The sequence below is a fragment of the Dictyostelium discoideum genome, assembly GCF_000004695.1.
Source record: "Dictyostelium discoideum AX4 chromosome 6 chromosome, whole genome shotgun sequence".
Taxonomy (NCBI): domain Eukaryota; phylum Evosea; class Eumycetozoa; order Dictyosteliales; family Dictyosteliaceae; genus Dictyostelium; species Dictyostelium discoideum.
Genome location: NC_007092.3, coordinates 2933474 through 2946748, shown reverse-complemented (window position 1 = coordinate 2946748; position 13275 = coordinate 2933474). Strand labels below are relative to the sequence as shown.

General features: G+C 23.8%; 6 protein-coding genes and 1 non-coding gene across 7 annotated transcripts; 5 read left to right on the top strand and 2 right to left on the bottom strand.

The window, feature by feature from the left end:
• Positions 1 to 306, top strand: psenen (gamma-secretase subunit; the record flags this gene model as incomplete). The annotated part of the gene is made up of 2 exons (XM_629116.1): positions 1 to 76; positions 173 to 306. Coding segments are annotated over 2 exons (210 nt in total), but the record flags the coding sequence as incomplete, so codon positions are not given.
• A 507-nt stretch (positions 307 to 813) lies between these two features.
• On the bottom strand, positions 814 to 1259 carry DDB_G0293480 (hypothetical protein; the record flags this gene model as incomplete). Its single annotated transcript, XM_629115.1, has 2 exons — positions 814 to 930; positions 1113 to 1259. 2 exons carry the CDS (start codon positions 1257 to 1259, stop codon positions 814 to 816), a joined length of 264 nt encoding a protein of 87 aa, XP_629117.1.
• Positions 1260 to 2250: 991 nt separating this feature from the next.
• DDB_G0293478 (hypothetical protein) lies at positions 2251 to 3774 on the top strand (the record flags this gene model as incomplete). Its single annotated transcript, XM_629114.1, has 1 exon — positions 2251 to 3774. The coding sequence occupies one exon, from the start codon at positions 2251 to 2253 to the stop codon at positions 3772 to 3774; it is 1524 nt and encodes a 507-aa protein (XP_629116.1).
• A 1163-nt stretch (positions 3775 to 4937) lies between these two features.
• Positions 4938 to 10292, bottom strand: DDB_G0293476 (hypothetical protein; the record flags this gene model as incomplete). Its single annotated transcript, XM_629113.1, has 1 exon — positions 4938 to 10292. One exon carries the CDS (start codon positions 10290 to 10292, stop codon positions 4938 to 4940), a length of 5355 nt encoding a protein of 1784 aa, XP_629115.1.
• Positions 10293 to 10642: 350 nt separating this feature from the next.
• On the top strand, positions 10643 to 10715 carry tRNA-Ile-AAU-16. The gene has a single exon. It is a non-coding gene; the product is annotated as a tRNA-Ile (tRNA).
• Positions 10716 to 11061: 346 nt separating this feature from the next.
• On the top strand, positions 11062 to 11937 carry DDB_G0293486 (hypothetical protein; the record flags this gene model as incomplete). Its single annotated transcript, XM_629112.1, has 1 exon — positions 11062 to 11937. The coding sequence occupies one exon, from the start codon at positions 11062 to 11064 to the stop codon at positions 11935 to 11937; it is 876 nt and encodes a 291-aa protein (XP_629114.1).
• A 149-nt stretch (positions 11938 to 12086) lies between these two features.
• DDB_G0293482 (hypothetical protein) lies at positions 12087 to 13274 on the top strand (the record flags this gene model as incomplete). The annotated part of the gene is made up of 1 exon (XM_629111.1): positions 12087 to 13274. The coding sequence occupies one exon, from the start codon at positions 12087 to 12089 to the stop codon at positions 13272 to 13274; it is 1188 nt and encodes a 395-aa protein (XP_629113.1).
• Position 13275: the final 1 nt, after the last annotated feature.

Below are 13275 nucleotides of genomic sequence, written 5' to 3'. Positions count from 1 at the left end.
CTTACCTGGGTTTGGTTAATTAACATTTTATATTTTATACCATATAGAAATTCTTTGAATGATAAAGTAAAATGGTGTATGTATAATTTTATTATTATTATTAAATTAAAAATTTTAAATATTAATTAACTAATTTATCTTTTTTTTTTTTTTTTTTTTTATATTTATTTAGATTTAAAATTCTCATTAATTGGATTTTTAGGATATTCAACCATTTTCATGGGTTGGATGGGTATTTATTTAGTAAATAGAAATAAATGGGGTGCATTTGGTGATGATATTTCAATTACTATCCCATTTGGCTAATTTTTAGTGAAAAAGAATTAAAATATATACACATATTTAACTTGTATCATAATTAATAACTATAGAAGAAAAAAAATAATGAAAAAAAAAAAAAAAAAACAAAGTAAAGAATTTAATTGTATATAATAAATAAAAGTACAAAAACCAAAAATGGTCTATTATTATTATTATTATTATTGTTATTATGATTATTGGTGTAAATAAATAAATAAATAAAAGTTAACAAAAATTCTCATAAATTTGATTCAAATTAATTATATTAAAATAGTATATTATTTTTAAATTATATATATTTTTTTTTATTATTTTTTTTTATTATTTTTTTCTTTTTTTTTTTTACATGTAATATTCTAGCACTATAAAAAAAAGGGTGATGCTAGTTTGTTCTTTTTTTTTTTTTTTTTTGTTGTTTGGGTTTTATCGTATTATCACTAAATTATATTATTATTATTATTATTATTAGTTATTAATTATTATTATTTATTACTATTAAAAAAAAAATTGAATTTATTCAGATTTTCCTTTTTTTGGATCATATTCTTGAGCTCTTTTAATTGCTTCTCTAACTTTGTTAATTCTTTCCTCACCACCTTTATGGTAATTTTCTGATGATTGACTCTTATACTATATTTTTATTTAAGGGGAAAAAAAAAAAAGAAAGAAAAATTAGTATCACTTTGTTGATGGTGGGTTTTTTTTTTTTTTTTTTTTTTTTTTGGGGGGGTGAATTCACAAGTTGATTTATGGTAATTTTATTGCTATCAGTGGTTGATTGATTGGTTGATAATGATGATAATGATATATACTTCTTTAACATTATGGAGACATTCTAAATAATCTTTTCTGTATGGTTCACATAATTCTAATGGTTTATCAAAAATACATGTACAAAAATCTGAAAAAATTGGATAACATGTACCAGATCCACCCCAAGCACCAATACCACTTGACATTTTATTATATGTTTATTTGTTTGTTTATGAAAAAAAAAAATTGAAAAATGAAAAAATTATAAAAAAAAATAAAAAATTTTAAAGGCGAAAAAAAAAAAAATTAAAAAAAAGAAAAAAAAAAAAAAAAATAATTACATGTATTTTAAACGCGAAAATAAAAAAAAAAAAAAAAAACTCTTTTAAATTAGTTAAAGAAGAGTTTAATCAATTCAAAAAAAAAATGAAATAAAAAAAAAATAAATAAAAAAAAAAAAAAAATAAATAATAAATTATATTTAGATATATTTTTATTTTTTCAGATTTTTGTACATGTATTTTGTATAAGTCATCATATTTAAATATATAAAATATATTTTTTTTGACTTTTTTCCCACTTTTTTTTAATCGTTTAGAAAATTATTTTTATTTTTTTAAGTTTTAACAAATCTTCTTTTTTTATTTTTTTATTTTTTTAATTTTTTAATTTTTCATTTTTTTCTTTGTTTTTTCTTTCTTTTTTTTTTTTTTTTCCACAATAGAAAATTCAACAACCAAAAAATTTTTTCTAATTTTTTTTAATTTTTTTTTAATTTTTTTTAATTTTTTTTTAATTTTTTTTTTTTTGGCTGATAAATTTTTTTTTTTTTTTTTATTGAAATTTTTTCCACACCCCAATAAACACAACATTAAACAAATAACATTTTGTCCATTAGTTTTATAATATCACTTAACACTAATATTACTATAAAAGTTTTTTTTTTTTTTTCTTTTTTTAAATAAAATATATATATATATATTTTTAAACAATATTTTTTTAAAAACAACAATATTATTTAATTAAATAAATTTATTAATCAATAATAATAATAATAATAATAATAATAATAATAATAATAATAATTATTTAAAAAAAAAAAAAAAAAAAAAAAAAAAAAAAAAAATTTAATTTAATATTTTATAATAATAATAATAATAAAAAAATATATATAAATTAATATTAATAAAATATAAAATGTCAACAACAACAACAACAACAACTACAACAACAACAAAATTCCAAAATTCCAAATTTAATGTCACATTAGTTGATACACTAAAAGCTGATAATAGTGTAAACATTGTTACCAAAAATATTCCATTCCTTTTGGTAATCGATCCAAAGAAATTAAATTCAAATAAATTAAATAAATCAAATGGAGGTGTATTCCAAAACCTTACCAAAGATAAAGTTTCACTAAAATTAGTATACGAAAATGATTTGGAAAGTAAGGTAAACTCTTTAAAAACCAGTCCATTGGATTACAATATCTACATCAAAGATCAAACAGTAACCGTAGAAACAAGAATCCAAACTTTATCATCTAAACATGAAAATAATTTATTTAAAATTATCTTGGAATTAGATGGTAAATCATTATACACTGAATCAATTCGTTGTGTATCAAAAATAACAAATACAGTAATAAATAAAGATAATAGAGATGCAATTAATAATAACAATAGTAATAATAATCATAATTTAAATAGTAATAGTAATAATAATAATAATAATAGTAATTGTAATAATAAAGAAATAATAACTGATAATGAATCAATCTCATCAACAAATAGTCCAGTTGTAAAAAAAACTAAATCATCAAATCATAGACATACATCTGATATGGCTAAAACTATTAAAAAACTTAAAAAATTACGTCAAAATGATAAAAACTTAATATCATTACTTTATCAACAAAATAAATTAATTACAACACAATTAAATTCAGTGACATCAATTGTTAATTCATTGGTTACATACCATAATACTAACAACAATAATAATAATAATAATATAAATAATTTTCAAAATATGTACCAATCATCACCTCCATCACATGAGGCACCTCAAACACCAAATACATTTTCATTACCACCTTCACCACCAACAAATCCAAACACACCAACTCCATTCCCATTTACATCTGAATCAAGTAATTTAAGTATTACTTCAACATCGTGTGATGCCTTGGGTAACAATAATAACAACAATAGTAATAATAATAACAACAATAATAATAATAATAACAATAACAATAATAATTCTGGTTGCCAAATTCAAGATTTTCAATTTCCAATGATTGATTCTGATGTTCTCAAATCAATTTCTACCAATGAAACCTGTTATAGTTATCCATCTGATGGATCCAGTAGCTGCCAAAGTTTTACAGATTATCAAGTTGCAAATGACTTTGATAATAACAACAATATTGACTCTTCATCATCAAATGACGGTATTCACAACAATGATATCGTAGTTGCTGCTGCTAATTCATCATCTACATCTGCATTTAGTCATGAGGTAAGATTAATTGATTCTCAATTAAAACTTAAATCATCTTTTTCAAATGTTTTAGAATATAAACAACAACAACAACAAAATTTTGATGTAAATATATATTCACACCCTTCTTCTACTTTTATTGATTTAGATTTCAATCTTTTAGGTTCTCAAAATGGTTTAAACATAAATCAAAACGAGGATCAAGTTCTTATTTAAAAAAAAAAAAAAAAGACAAAAAAAGGTAACAACTCTCTGTATATATATTTAACCAAAAAAAAAAAAGATTGAAAATTAAATTGTAAAAGGAAATAAAGGTCGCTGAGTGGATATGAGGAATAGAGCTCCGTTCAAAATAATTCAAAATAAATTTAATAAACTACAAATGAATCAAAGGTAAATAATAACCATACAACTAATGGTTACCAAAAAAAAAAAAAAAAAAAAAACTAATCAAAAATTTTCTTCAATTTTATAGAATTCAATATTTTTAAAAAAAAATTAAAAAAAACAAAAACCACTTTTTATTAATACCTAACAAACACTTAAGTACACCAATGGTGGAGTATTATTATTTATTATAAACATATTCTTTTTAACTTTTTTTTTTTTTTTTTTATCTCTATATAAAATATACATGTACGCTTAGGAATAGTATCTACAAGCTTTGTATATCTGAAATATAAAAATTTTAAAATGTGGGTTTCTTTTTTTTTTTAATACTTTATTATATAATTAAAAATTTATGTTCTTACTTATTAAAACTTTTTTTTTTTTTTTTTTATTCCTAAAATCTTTTCTTTTTTTTTCCAAAAAAAAGATATTCGCATTGAATATGATTTTAAAGATTTTACAGATGTTGGTTATGTATTTTAATTTTTATTTATCCTTTTTAATGTTGTTTTTTTTTTTTTTTTTTTTAAAAAAAATATAATTCCCATCAATATTTTTGTTTGTAAGTAGTTAAATTAAATCTTTTTTTTTTAAATCTGAGAGGGAATCATTTGAAAATAAATTTAAATAAATAAAATATTTATTCATTAAAATTTGTTTGTATAGTGTTTTTATTTTTTATTTTTTTATTTTTTTAAAATTTGGGTTTTTTAAAGGTCATATTTGATTTTACAAATTATGGGATTTCAATTTTTTTTAAACAAACAAATTGCCTTTTTTGAAGTTTTTCCGATTGTAATAAAAAAGCCTTTTTTTTTTTTTTTTTTTTTTTTTTTTTTGAAAAATTCTAGTAAAAAAGCATTAATAAAATCCAATCAGTTCAGTTTCCACCTTTTAATTTGATTTGATTTCAAAAGAACCCACAAATAAATTTTAAAATAAAAAATAATAAAATTTTAAAACAATTAAAAAAAAAATATTTATAAAATTTATTTCTTTTTATATTTTGGATAAAGTTTCTTTGGTTTGGAAACATTGACTGATCTTTTCTTTTTTGGAGAGGTATCATCATCATCATCATCATCATTATTATCTCCAACACCATCAGTATCATCATTTTCATCATTACTTCTAACTTTTCTTTTGGTACCAGCAGAGGATTTCTTTGGAGCTTGTTTTGAAATTTTTTTTTTTGGAGGGGGTTTAACCGGATTACCATCATCATCATTCGTTATAATACCTGCTAATTTATCTGTATCGATAAAGAACTCTCTAAACTTAATTTCTTTAAAGTGTTTACCTAATATAAATCTTCCACCTAATTTCTTTTGATACTTGATAACAGTGGTTTCATATTTAGTTAAAGTGAATGTAATGGTTGGTAATAATTTGGATTCTCTACCCATTCTTTGTAAATCCAATTTAGATAACTTTTTAGTATTGTTATTATTATTGGTATCTTTTTCAAGTGAATTATTAGTCCATTCAATGAAATCAACGACATAAGAATAAAGTAGTGAGGATTGATTGATAAGATCTTCAATTTCAGGAGTGATAGCACCAGTTGTAATTTGAATGAGGAAATTAATAAAAGTAGTTAAAACGGTATAGAGTTTTTTAATTAATTTTAAAAATTTTTCATGAGGCGAACCAGCTATTTTAGTGATTGCAAGTTGATTTAATACTTGACAGGTTGAATTTAATGTTGACGCCAATTTATTTCTATCATTGAATGCATCGATAGCAATTTTATCATTGGAAGAATTTGAAGAGGACATTGATTTACCAATTGAGTTCCAATCCTTTTTAAATTGTGAAATTCTTTCTCTTGAACGATCAATAACTGATTCTTCATTCGATAATAAAAGATTGATTGCAGTGGCCACGGTTTTAGAATTAATAATTGCCAATACTTTTGGTGGAATTGGTTTATTATAGGCATCGACTGGTTGTGATTGATTTTTATAAGTACCTTGTGAAGCTAAAACATATTTGGCTAGAGTTTCAGTGATTGGACTATTCTTTGAATTACACATATCAATGATTGATTTTAAAATGATATTAGCCAATGTTGGTGATTCAATTGCATGCTTACTGGAGATCTTTTTAAGGAATAAAAAGCAAGTTTGAACATCTTGAATATGACTATACAATATTGTTAAAATATTAAAAAGACACTCCAAATCAGTGTAATACTCTGGGAATAAATGTTGAACTATAATTGTTTCAATACAAACACTAATAGATTGAATAACTTTTGGACCTCTTTCAGGTTTAAATGATTCTCTATTTGGTTCAACTGGTTCAATTAATTCTTCTTCTTCTTCCTCTTCAACATTTTCCATAATTTGATCGCCATCATCATCACTATTACCACCTCTATTATTGTTTTGTTGTTGTTGTTTAGATTTTCCACTTCTTTTTGCAATTCTTTGTAATTGTTGTTGTTCATAATATTCATGATCTCTTTTATAGGATAAAACTGCCTTTTCAAATTCTTTTTTCTTAATTTCATCAATTGTATTATTGAAAACAATATGTAAATTTGCTTCATTACCATTTTCATTAACAAATTGAACGATTGTTAAAAAACAAGAAAGAGCAAGTGAATGAACTAAAACTTTTTTAGTATCAGTCTTTTTTTCTAATTTTGGTGGTGTAATCCATTCTTGATAAGAAAATTCTTGATAAACAAATGGTAAAATTTCTTTAAAGAATTCCATAGTAATACGTAATGATTTATTATGTGAATCCAAATCTGTAGTTTTCTTTAAACTTTTTGTTGAATTTGATAACTTTGTTAATAAATTCGATAATGTTGTATAAATATAAGTTAAAAAGTTTTTATGTTGTATATTATTTCTATTAAATTCATTTGAATTATAAATTATTTTTAAAATTGTTTGAGTACATTTTTGAGATGGAAATTCATTTGATGTTACATTATTTGAAGAAGATGAAGAAGATGAAGATGAAGAAGATGTTTTACTACTACTACTACTAGTTTTCTTTGATTTTGATTTTTTATTATTATCACTATCATTTTCATCATTTTCACCATTTTCATCACTACCTGTATTATCATCATTTATATCATCATCTTCATCATCATCACCATTGTTATCATTATTTTTAGAACCTTTTTTTGATTTTTTTGATTTACTTGTATTTGAATTTGAACTAGATTTAATAGCAGCTTGATTTTCTGATTGAAAATTTTTAATATCACTATAAAGTGAAAATAATGCTAAAATTCTACCAAAAGAAGGTTGAAATTGTAATGAAGAATTTTCAATTAATGCTTCCAATACACCAATTAGTAATTGAGAAGCTGCAACTGCTTTTGTATTTGAAACACCAAATTTACGAAGTTCAAAAGAATCTAATCTACATTCATTCATTAATGCTTCAAACTTTAAAAATGTTTTCTCTAAATCTATACGTGAAGAGGATTTCTTTATGTTTTTCAAAGAATCTAAAACTTTTCTATTTACATTAATTCTTTGTTGTGCAGTTAATAAAGTTGGTTTTCTAGATTGTGAATTTGAAAATAATGATTGTTTTTGTTGTTGAGTTGATGGTTGAGGATTTTGTTTAGCTTCTTCTTTTGAGAACTGATCATAAAGTTTTTCATGTTCTCTTGTGAAAACATGATTTAAACAATATTGAATACAATAGATTAATCTATCAATTGGTTCAACTAAACAAACTTGATTTTGTTTTAACTCTAAACATTCATCAATATTAATTGGTGAATTGTTATTACCTGATAATTCTAAATAATGAAGTGATTGAATATTTAATAATTCAAAGATATCATCAGCAAACTCCATTCCATTACCTTTTTCAAAACCAATTAAATCAATAAATCCTTGATATAAAATAGATCTAATTTCACATTGTTGAGTTAAAGCTCTTCTAAGATTACTAAATACTTCAATTTTAAAATTTCTTAATTTTTCTAAATGTTCATTATTATTTCTATTATTATTATTATTATTATTATTATTATTATTATTATTATTATTATTATTATTATTATTATTATTATTATTATTATTATTATTATTATTATTATTATTATTATTATTATTATTATTATTATTATTATTAATTGATAATAAAATTTCTGAAACACATTTTAATAATTCAATAAAACCAGTAACAGCTGAAGCTCTTGCTTCAACTTCACGTGCAAACATTGATTTCTTTAAAACAATGATAACATTATTTAAAAAACTAGCACCATCAGAAAGTAATAATGGTTTTAAAGCACCAATTAATTGTTTTACAGTTGAAGCGTTATAATATTGAAGATAATCAAATAGTTCTTTTAATTTTGAAAGATATTTTCTAATTGTAAATTGTTGTTCCTCTGCAATTCTTCCTAAAAGATTGAACCAATTTTGAGAGATTTGATTTGATTTCATTACTATACGACCAACGATTTCATCGATTATCTTATCACGAATTGAATTATGTCTAACATAAAGTTCAAATAGAATTTTACCACCAACTATACGAAGTGATTTAATTTGTTCAGTAATTACTAAACCATTACTATCCATTAAACTAATTGCAAAGTTTACAAATGGATCTAACACATTTTCCCAATTCTTTGAAACTGCACCAAGAAATAGTTGTTCAATATTATCAGTACCTTTTCTAACGACTTGATTTGATAATGATTTTAAACAATCGATTGCAATAAGTTTATGTCTTGGAATCTTTGACATTGACATCAATAGACCAATTACAAAATGTGATGGATTTTGATTAAGTTTTAAATATTCCCTTGCAATCTCTGGATCTGATCTAATTGAAAGAGTCAATTGAGTCAATACAAATGATTCTATATATGATAAACCATTATCTTGAGTTCCATGATGATCAGGTGGATAACGAAGATCTAATTCACCAAAGAATTCACAAATACTAAATAGAATTTTACCTTTTAAACCTTGTCTAGATAATAGCATTACATTATTCATCAATGCAGGATACTCATCTAAATGTAATTCTCTACCATCTTTAAATATCTTTGCGACCACCAATTCCAAATGTGCTTTTGTAAGTGTCATATCATTAAACATTGAAACTATTAAACTGAATACCAAAGGATCCCATCTTTGTTTACAAATTGTATCGACAATTGAGGATTTAAATGATTCATCAGCTTCTTGATCTACCACTGATTTGCAATCACTTTGATAGGAAAGTTGTTCAAATACTCTTGGTATCAATTGAAGAATGGGTGGTTTACGAATGGTTGAAATACTATCGGCTATTAAATTGGCAATTTCACGGTAGGTGTGTCTTGAAAGTCCGTCACATTCGGTCAATAAGAAATCTATACATTGTTCTAATTGTTTTTCATCAATTGATACTATATTATCATAGGTTATAAATTCATTTAAAAACTTTTCAAACATTTTACCACGCAATTCTTTTTGTTCCTTTAAATCTTTTTCACTCATTATTGATTTCATCACAACTTGAATATATTCAAATATCTCTTTTCTTTCATGAATTCTTTTTGTTAAAAATTTTGCAATTTCATCAGTATCATCTTGCATTGATAAAAATATTAAATATAGATTATCAATATCTAATTTACTACTTGTCATATTGTTATTATTATTATTGTTATTGTTTTTTTGTTTTTTCTTTTGATTTTGTGATGAAAACATTAAATCATCATTATTTTCATCAATATCTTCATTTGTTTCATTTTCATTATTATTATTGTTATTGCTGTTGTTATTTATTGGTATTCTTTTTTTTGATTCTTCAATTATAAATTCATCAAATCTTTTACCATTATAATTTTTATTTCTATATGGATTATTGTAAGCAATAATCTTTGGTTGTTGTTGTTGTTTTTGTTGTTGACTGTCTTTTTTCTTTTTATTCTTTTCATTTTGATTTTTAATATTTTCTTCATCTTTATCACTACTACTATTATTATTATTATTATTTACATTATCTATATGATCACTATTTTCATCTCCATCATCTATATCGATACCATCATTTTCATTGCTATCTACATCTTCATCCTCATCTTCATTATTATCTCTATTCTTTTTTTCTTTTTTCTTTAATTTTCTTTTTTCTTTTCTCTCTTTTTTTTCTTTTCTTTTTCTTTCTTTTCTTTCTCTTCTTTCTTCTTCATCTTCTTCAACTTCTTCAACTTCTTCAACTTCTTCAACTTCTTCTTCTTGAACTTCTTCATCTGAATGTTTAATCTCTTCTTCGTCTAATTCATTCTCCGAGTGTTCATTTACTCTTTTATGTTTCTTACTTTTATCTTTACTATCAATAGTTTTTTTTGATTTTCCCATTATTGTTATGTGTGTTTATACACAATATATTTTGAATACAATAAAAAAAAAAAAAAAAATTAAAAATTAAAAATTGTAAAAAAAAAATTAAAAATAAATAAAAAAAAATAAAAAAAATGTATTTCATTTTCAACAAAAAAAACAAATTCTTAGAAAAAAGAGAAGTATGGAATTTTTAAAAATAGTTTTGCAATCCATGTATATTTACAAGGTGATTTTTTATTTTTTTATCTTTATAATTGATTGGAAAATTAATTTAAAAAATGATGGTTTTAATAAAAAAATATTTCCTTAGAATTTCGTAAAAATATCGGGTTAATTTTTCGTAATTTTAATATGATTTCATGCAAGCTCGATTAGCTCAGTCGGCAGAGCGTGGTGCTAATAACGCCACGGTCGCAGGTTCGATCCCTGCATCGAGCAAGATATTTTTCTTTCCATTGATGAAGATCAAGTGTTCGATTCCCATTATTATAAAATCTACCACAATTAAGTGAGTAACAACTAAAAGCCTACAGTTGATCAAACGGATACTAGATACAGAAAAACATATCCATCATCAATCTAACATCAACTACATTCAATCTATCTACTCTACACACTAATTCCTTCAATCCTTGGATTAGGAATAAGAATAGATCTGAATAAACGAGAAAGAAAAAAAAAAAAAAAAATAAAAATAAAAATAAAAAATATTTTTATATAAACACATAATTAAAAAAAAAATAATAAAAATAATATAAAAAAAAAAAAAAAAAAAAAAAAAAAAATGAATTTTTTCGATAAACTTAAAGGTGAACTCAACTTAGGCGAAGAAGAGTTAAATAAAAAAACTATTCAAATAAGGTTATTCTACCCAAATACCTTGGAATTAAATAGTAATTCAACAAAATTAATAGATAATTTCATAGTTAATGGTACTCTCAACATTGTCAGAAGACAAAAGGGTATAACAGTATTCGGTAGAATACTAAAAGAAAAATTCACATTATTACACGAGTGTTACAGCACTTTCAAGTATGAAGATTTCCCACTGCAAAAATTCATACTTTACACCCCAGGATATCACTATGTCCACTTTTACACATTTACAAAAAACATAATAAAAAAAATAAACAATCAAATGGTAAAAGAAAACTGGGGATTGGAGCCATTACTAATAGATGAATGCAACATAGTAATGCTACCAGATGTGATTAGATATTCATGCATACTATTATTTAATAAAGAAGATGATATCTCAATCATTAAAACAAACATTGATGCTATAAAAGGTAGTAAGCATCCAATAAGAGCCTTCATCTCTGAATATAACAATAAAGAAATAAGAGATGTTAGAAAAAAAAAAAACACAAGTAATAAAAACCAACAACCAACAACTACAAACACAACTAAATCAATACCATCAACTCCACCAACAACTAATGTATCAACAACCACACCAATAACAACCACACCAATAACAACCACACAAACAACAACCACACCAACAACAACCACACATCAATTACCAACAAGCAATACAACAATCTACAACCTAAACAAAACTACTACTACTACTACTACTACTACTACAAAACCTATCAATAAAATTACTACAAGCAATGGTACCAAGTTTCCAATTGCCAGTAGTATTAGAAAATAATGGAACAATTAAAATTATTACTATGGAACTGCAGAGGTAATCAATCAACCAACGCTAAGAATAAAACAGAAGAAACGATAAAAAGAATTGGCACTCAATTAGCACTCCTAACTGAAACTAATTTCAATGGATTCAACCACCACAAAACAATGTTCAACTTTGAAAGAATAGATCATGGTTCAGGTAAAGGAACTGGCATAGCAATAGAAAATAGAGATACAAGAAAAGGCCAAATATCAATAAACTTCAAAGACGATGATGGTAGAATACTATCAATTAAATACAATTCCTTTAATTCTATCAACATATTATTGATCTATGCTCCAGCGACTATATCTGAAAGAAACACCTTCATAATCAACTCAAAATCACTGTTTAAAAAATATAATTCAATCAACCATCAAATAATAGCAGGCGACTTCAATAACAACCACGATTGCAACAGATTCTTCGGTACTGAATTACGTAAAATAATAGACCAAGACATGCTACTAGATACTGGTATTGAAGAAAACACTCCAACATTTCCAAGATCAATGAAGAGACTAGATAGAATCTACTGTCATCCAACACTACTAAACCAAAATTCAAAACTGGTAGTCCACAACACAGTATTTAACAAATCAGATCACTTTCCCATCACAATCACAATACAAACCAACAGAGAAACAACAACAACAACAACAACCAAACTAGAAAGACTCCCTTGGACATTATGTAAAGAAATTCTCAACAACAAACATATACATGATGGGTTATCAGAATTAATCAGTAAGAACAAAGATAAGATCAAATCAGTGGAGGAATGGACGAAATTTAAAAATAATGTCATCAGAGATTATTTAAAAAAAGAACAAAACAAAATAAAGAAAGAAAAGAACAAAAGAAAATACGTAATCCACAAATTACTTGAAAATAGTGATATCATTCCAAAGATGAGAAAAGAATTCAATGAAGAAATAAGTAGAATATTAGAAGAAGAAAGAAAGGTAAAAGCATGGGATATCAAATTAAAACTCCACCTGCATCAAGAAACACCAAGCAAATACCTCACAAGTATCCTTAAATCCAGAGCCAAAGATAAATCAATATTCCAAATAAAAGATAAAGATAATAAGACCATATCAGATAAAGAGAACATAGCAAAAAGATTTGTTGAATTCTATCAAGATCAATATGAAGAGAAAGAAGATAACGAAGAAACCCACCAGAAGTTATTAGAAAAATGGGAAGTAGACGTTGATTTAATCAAGAAACTCGAGATAGACAGACCGATAAGAATACATGAAGTGACCAAAGCAATCAAAACTTCAAGTATCCACAAATCTTCAGTTTAGA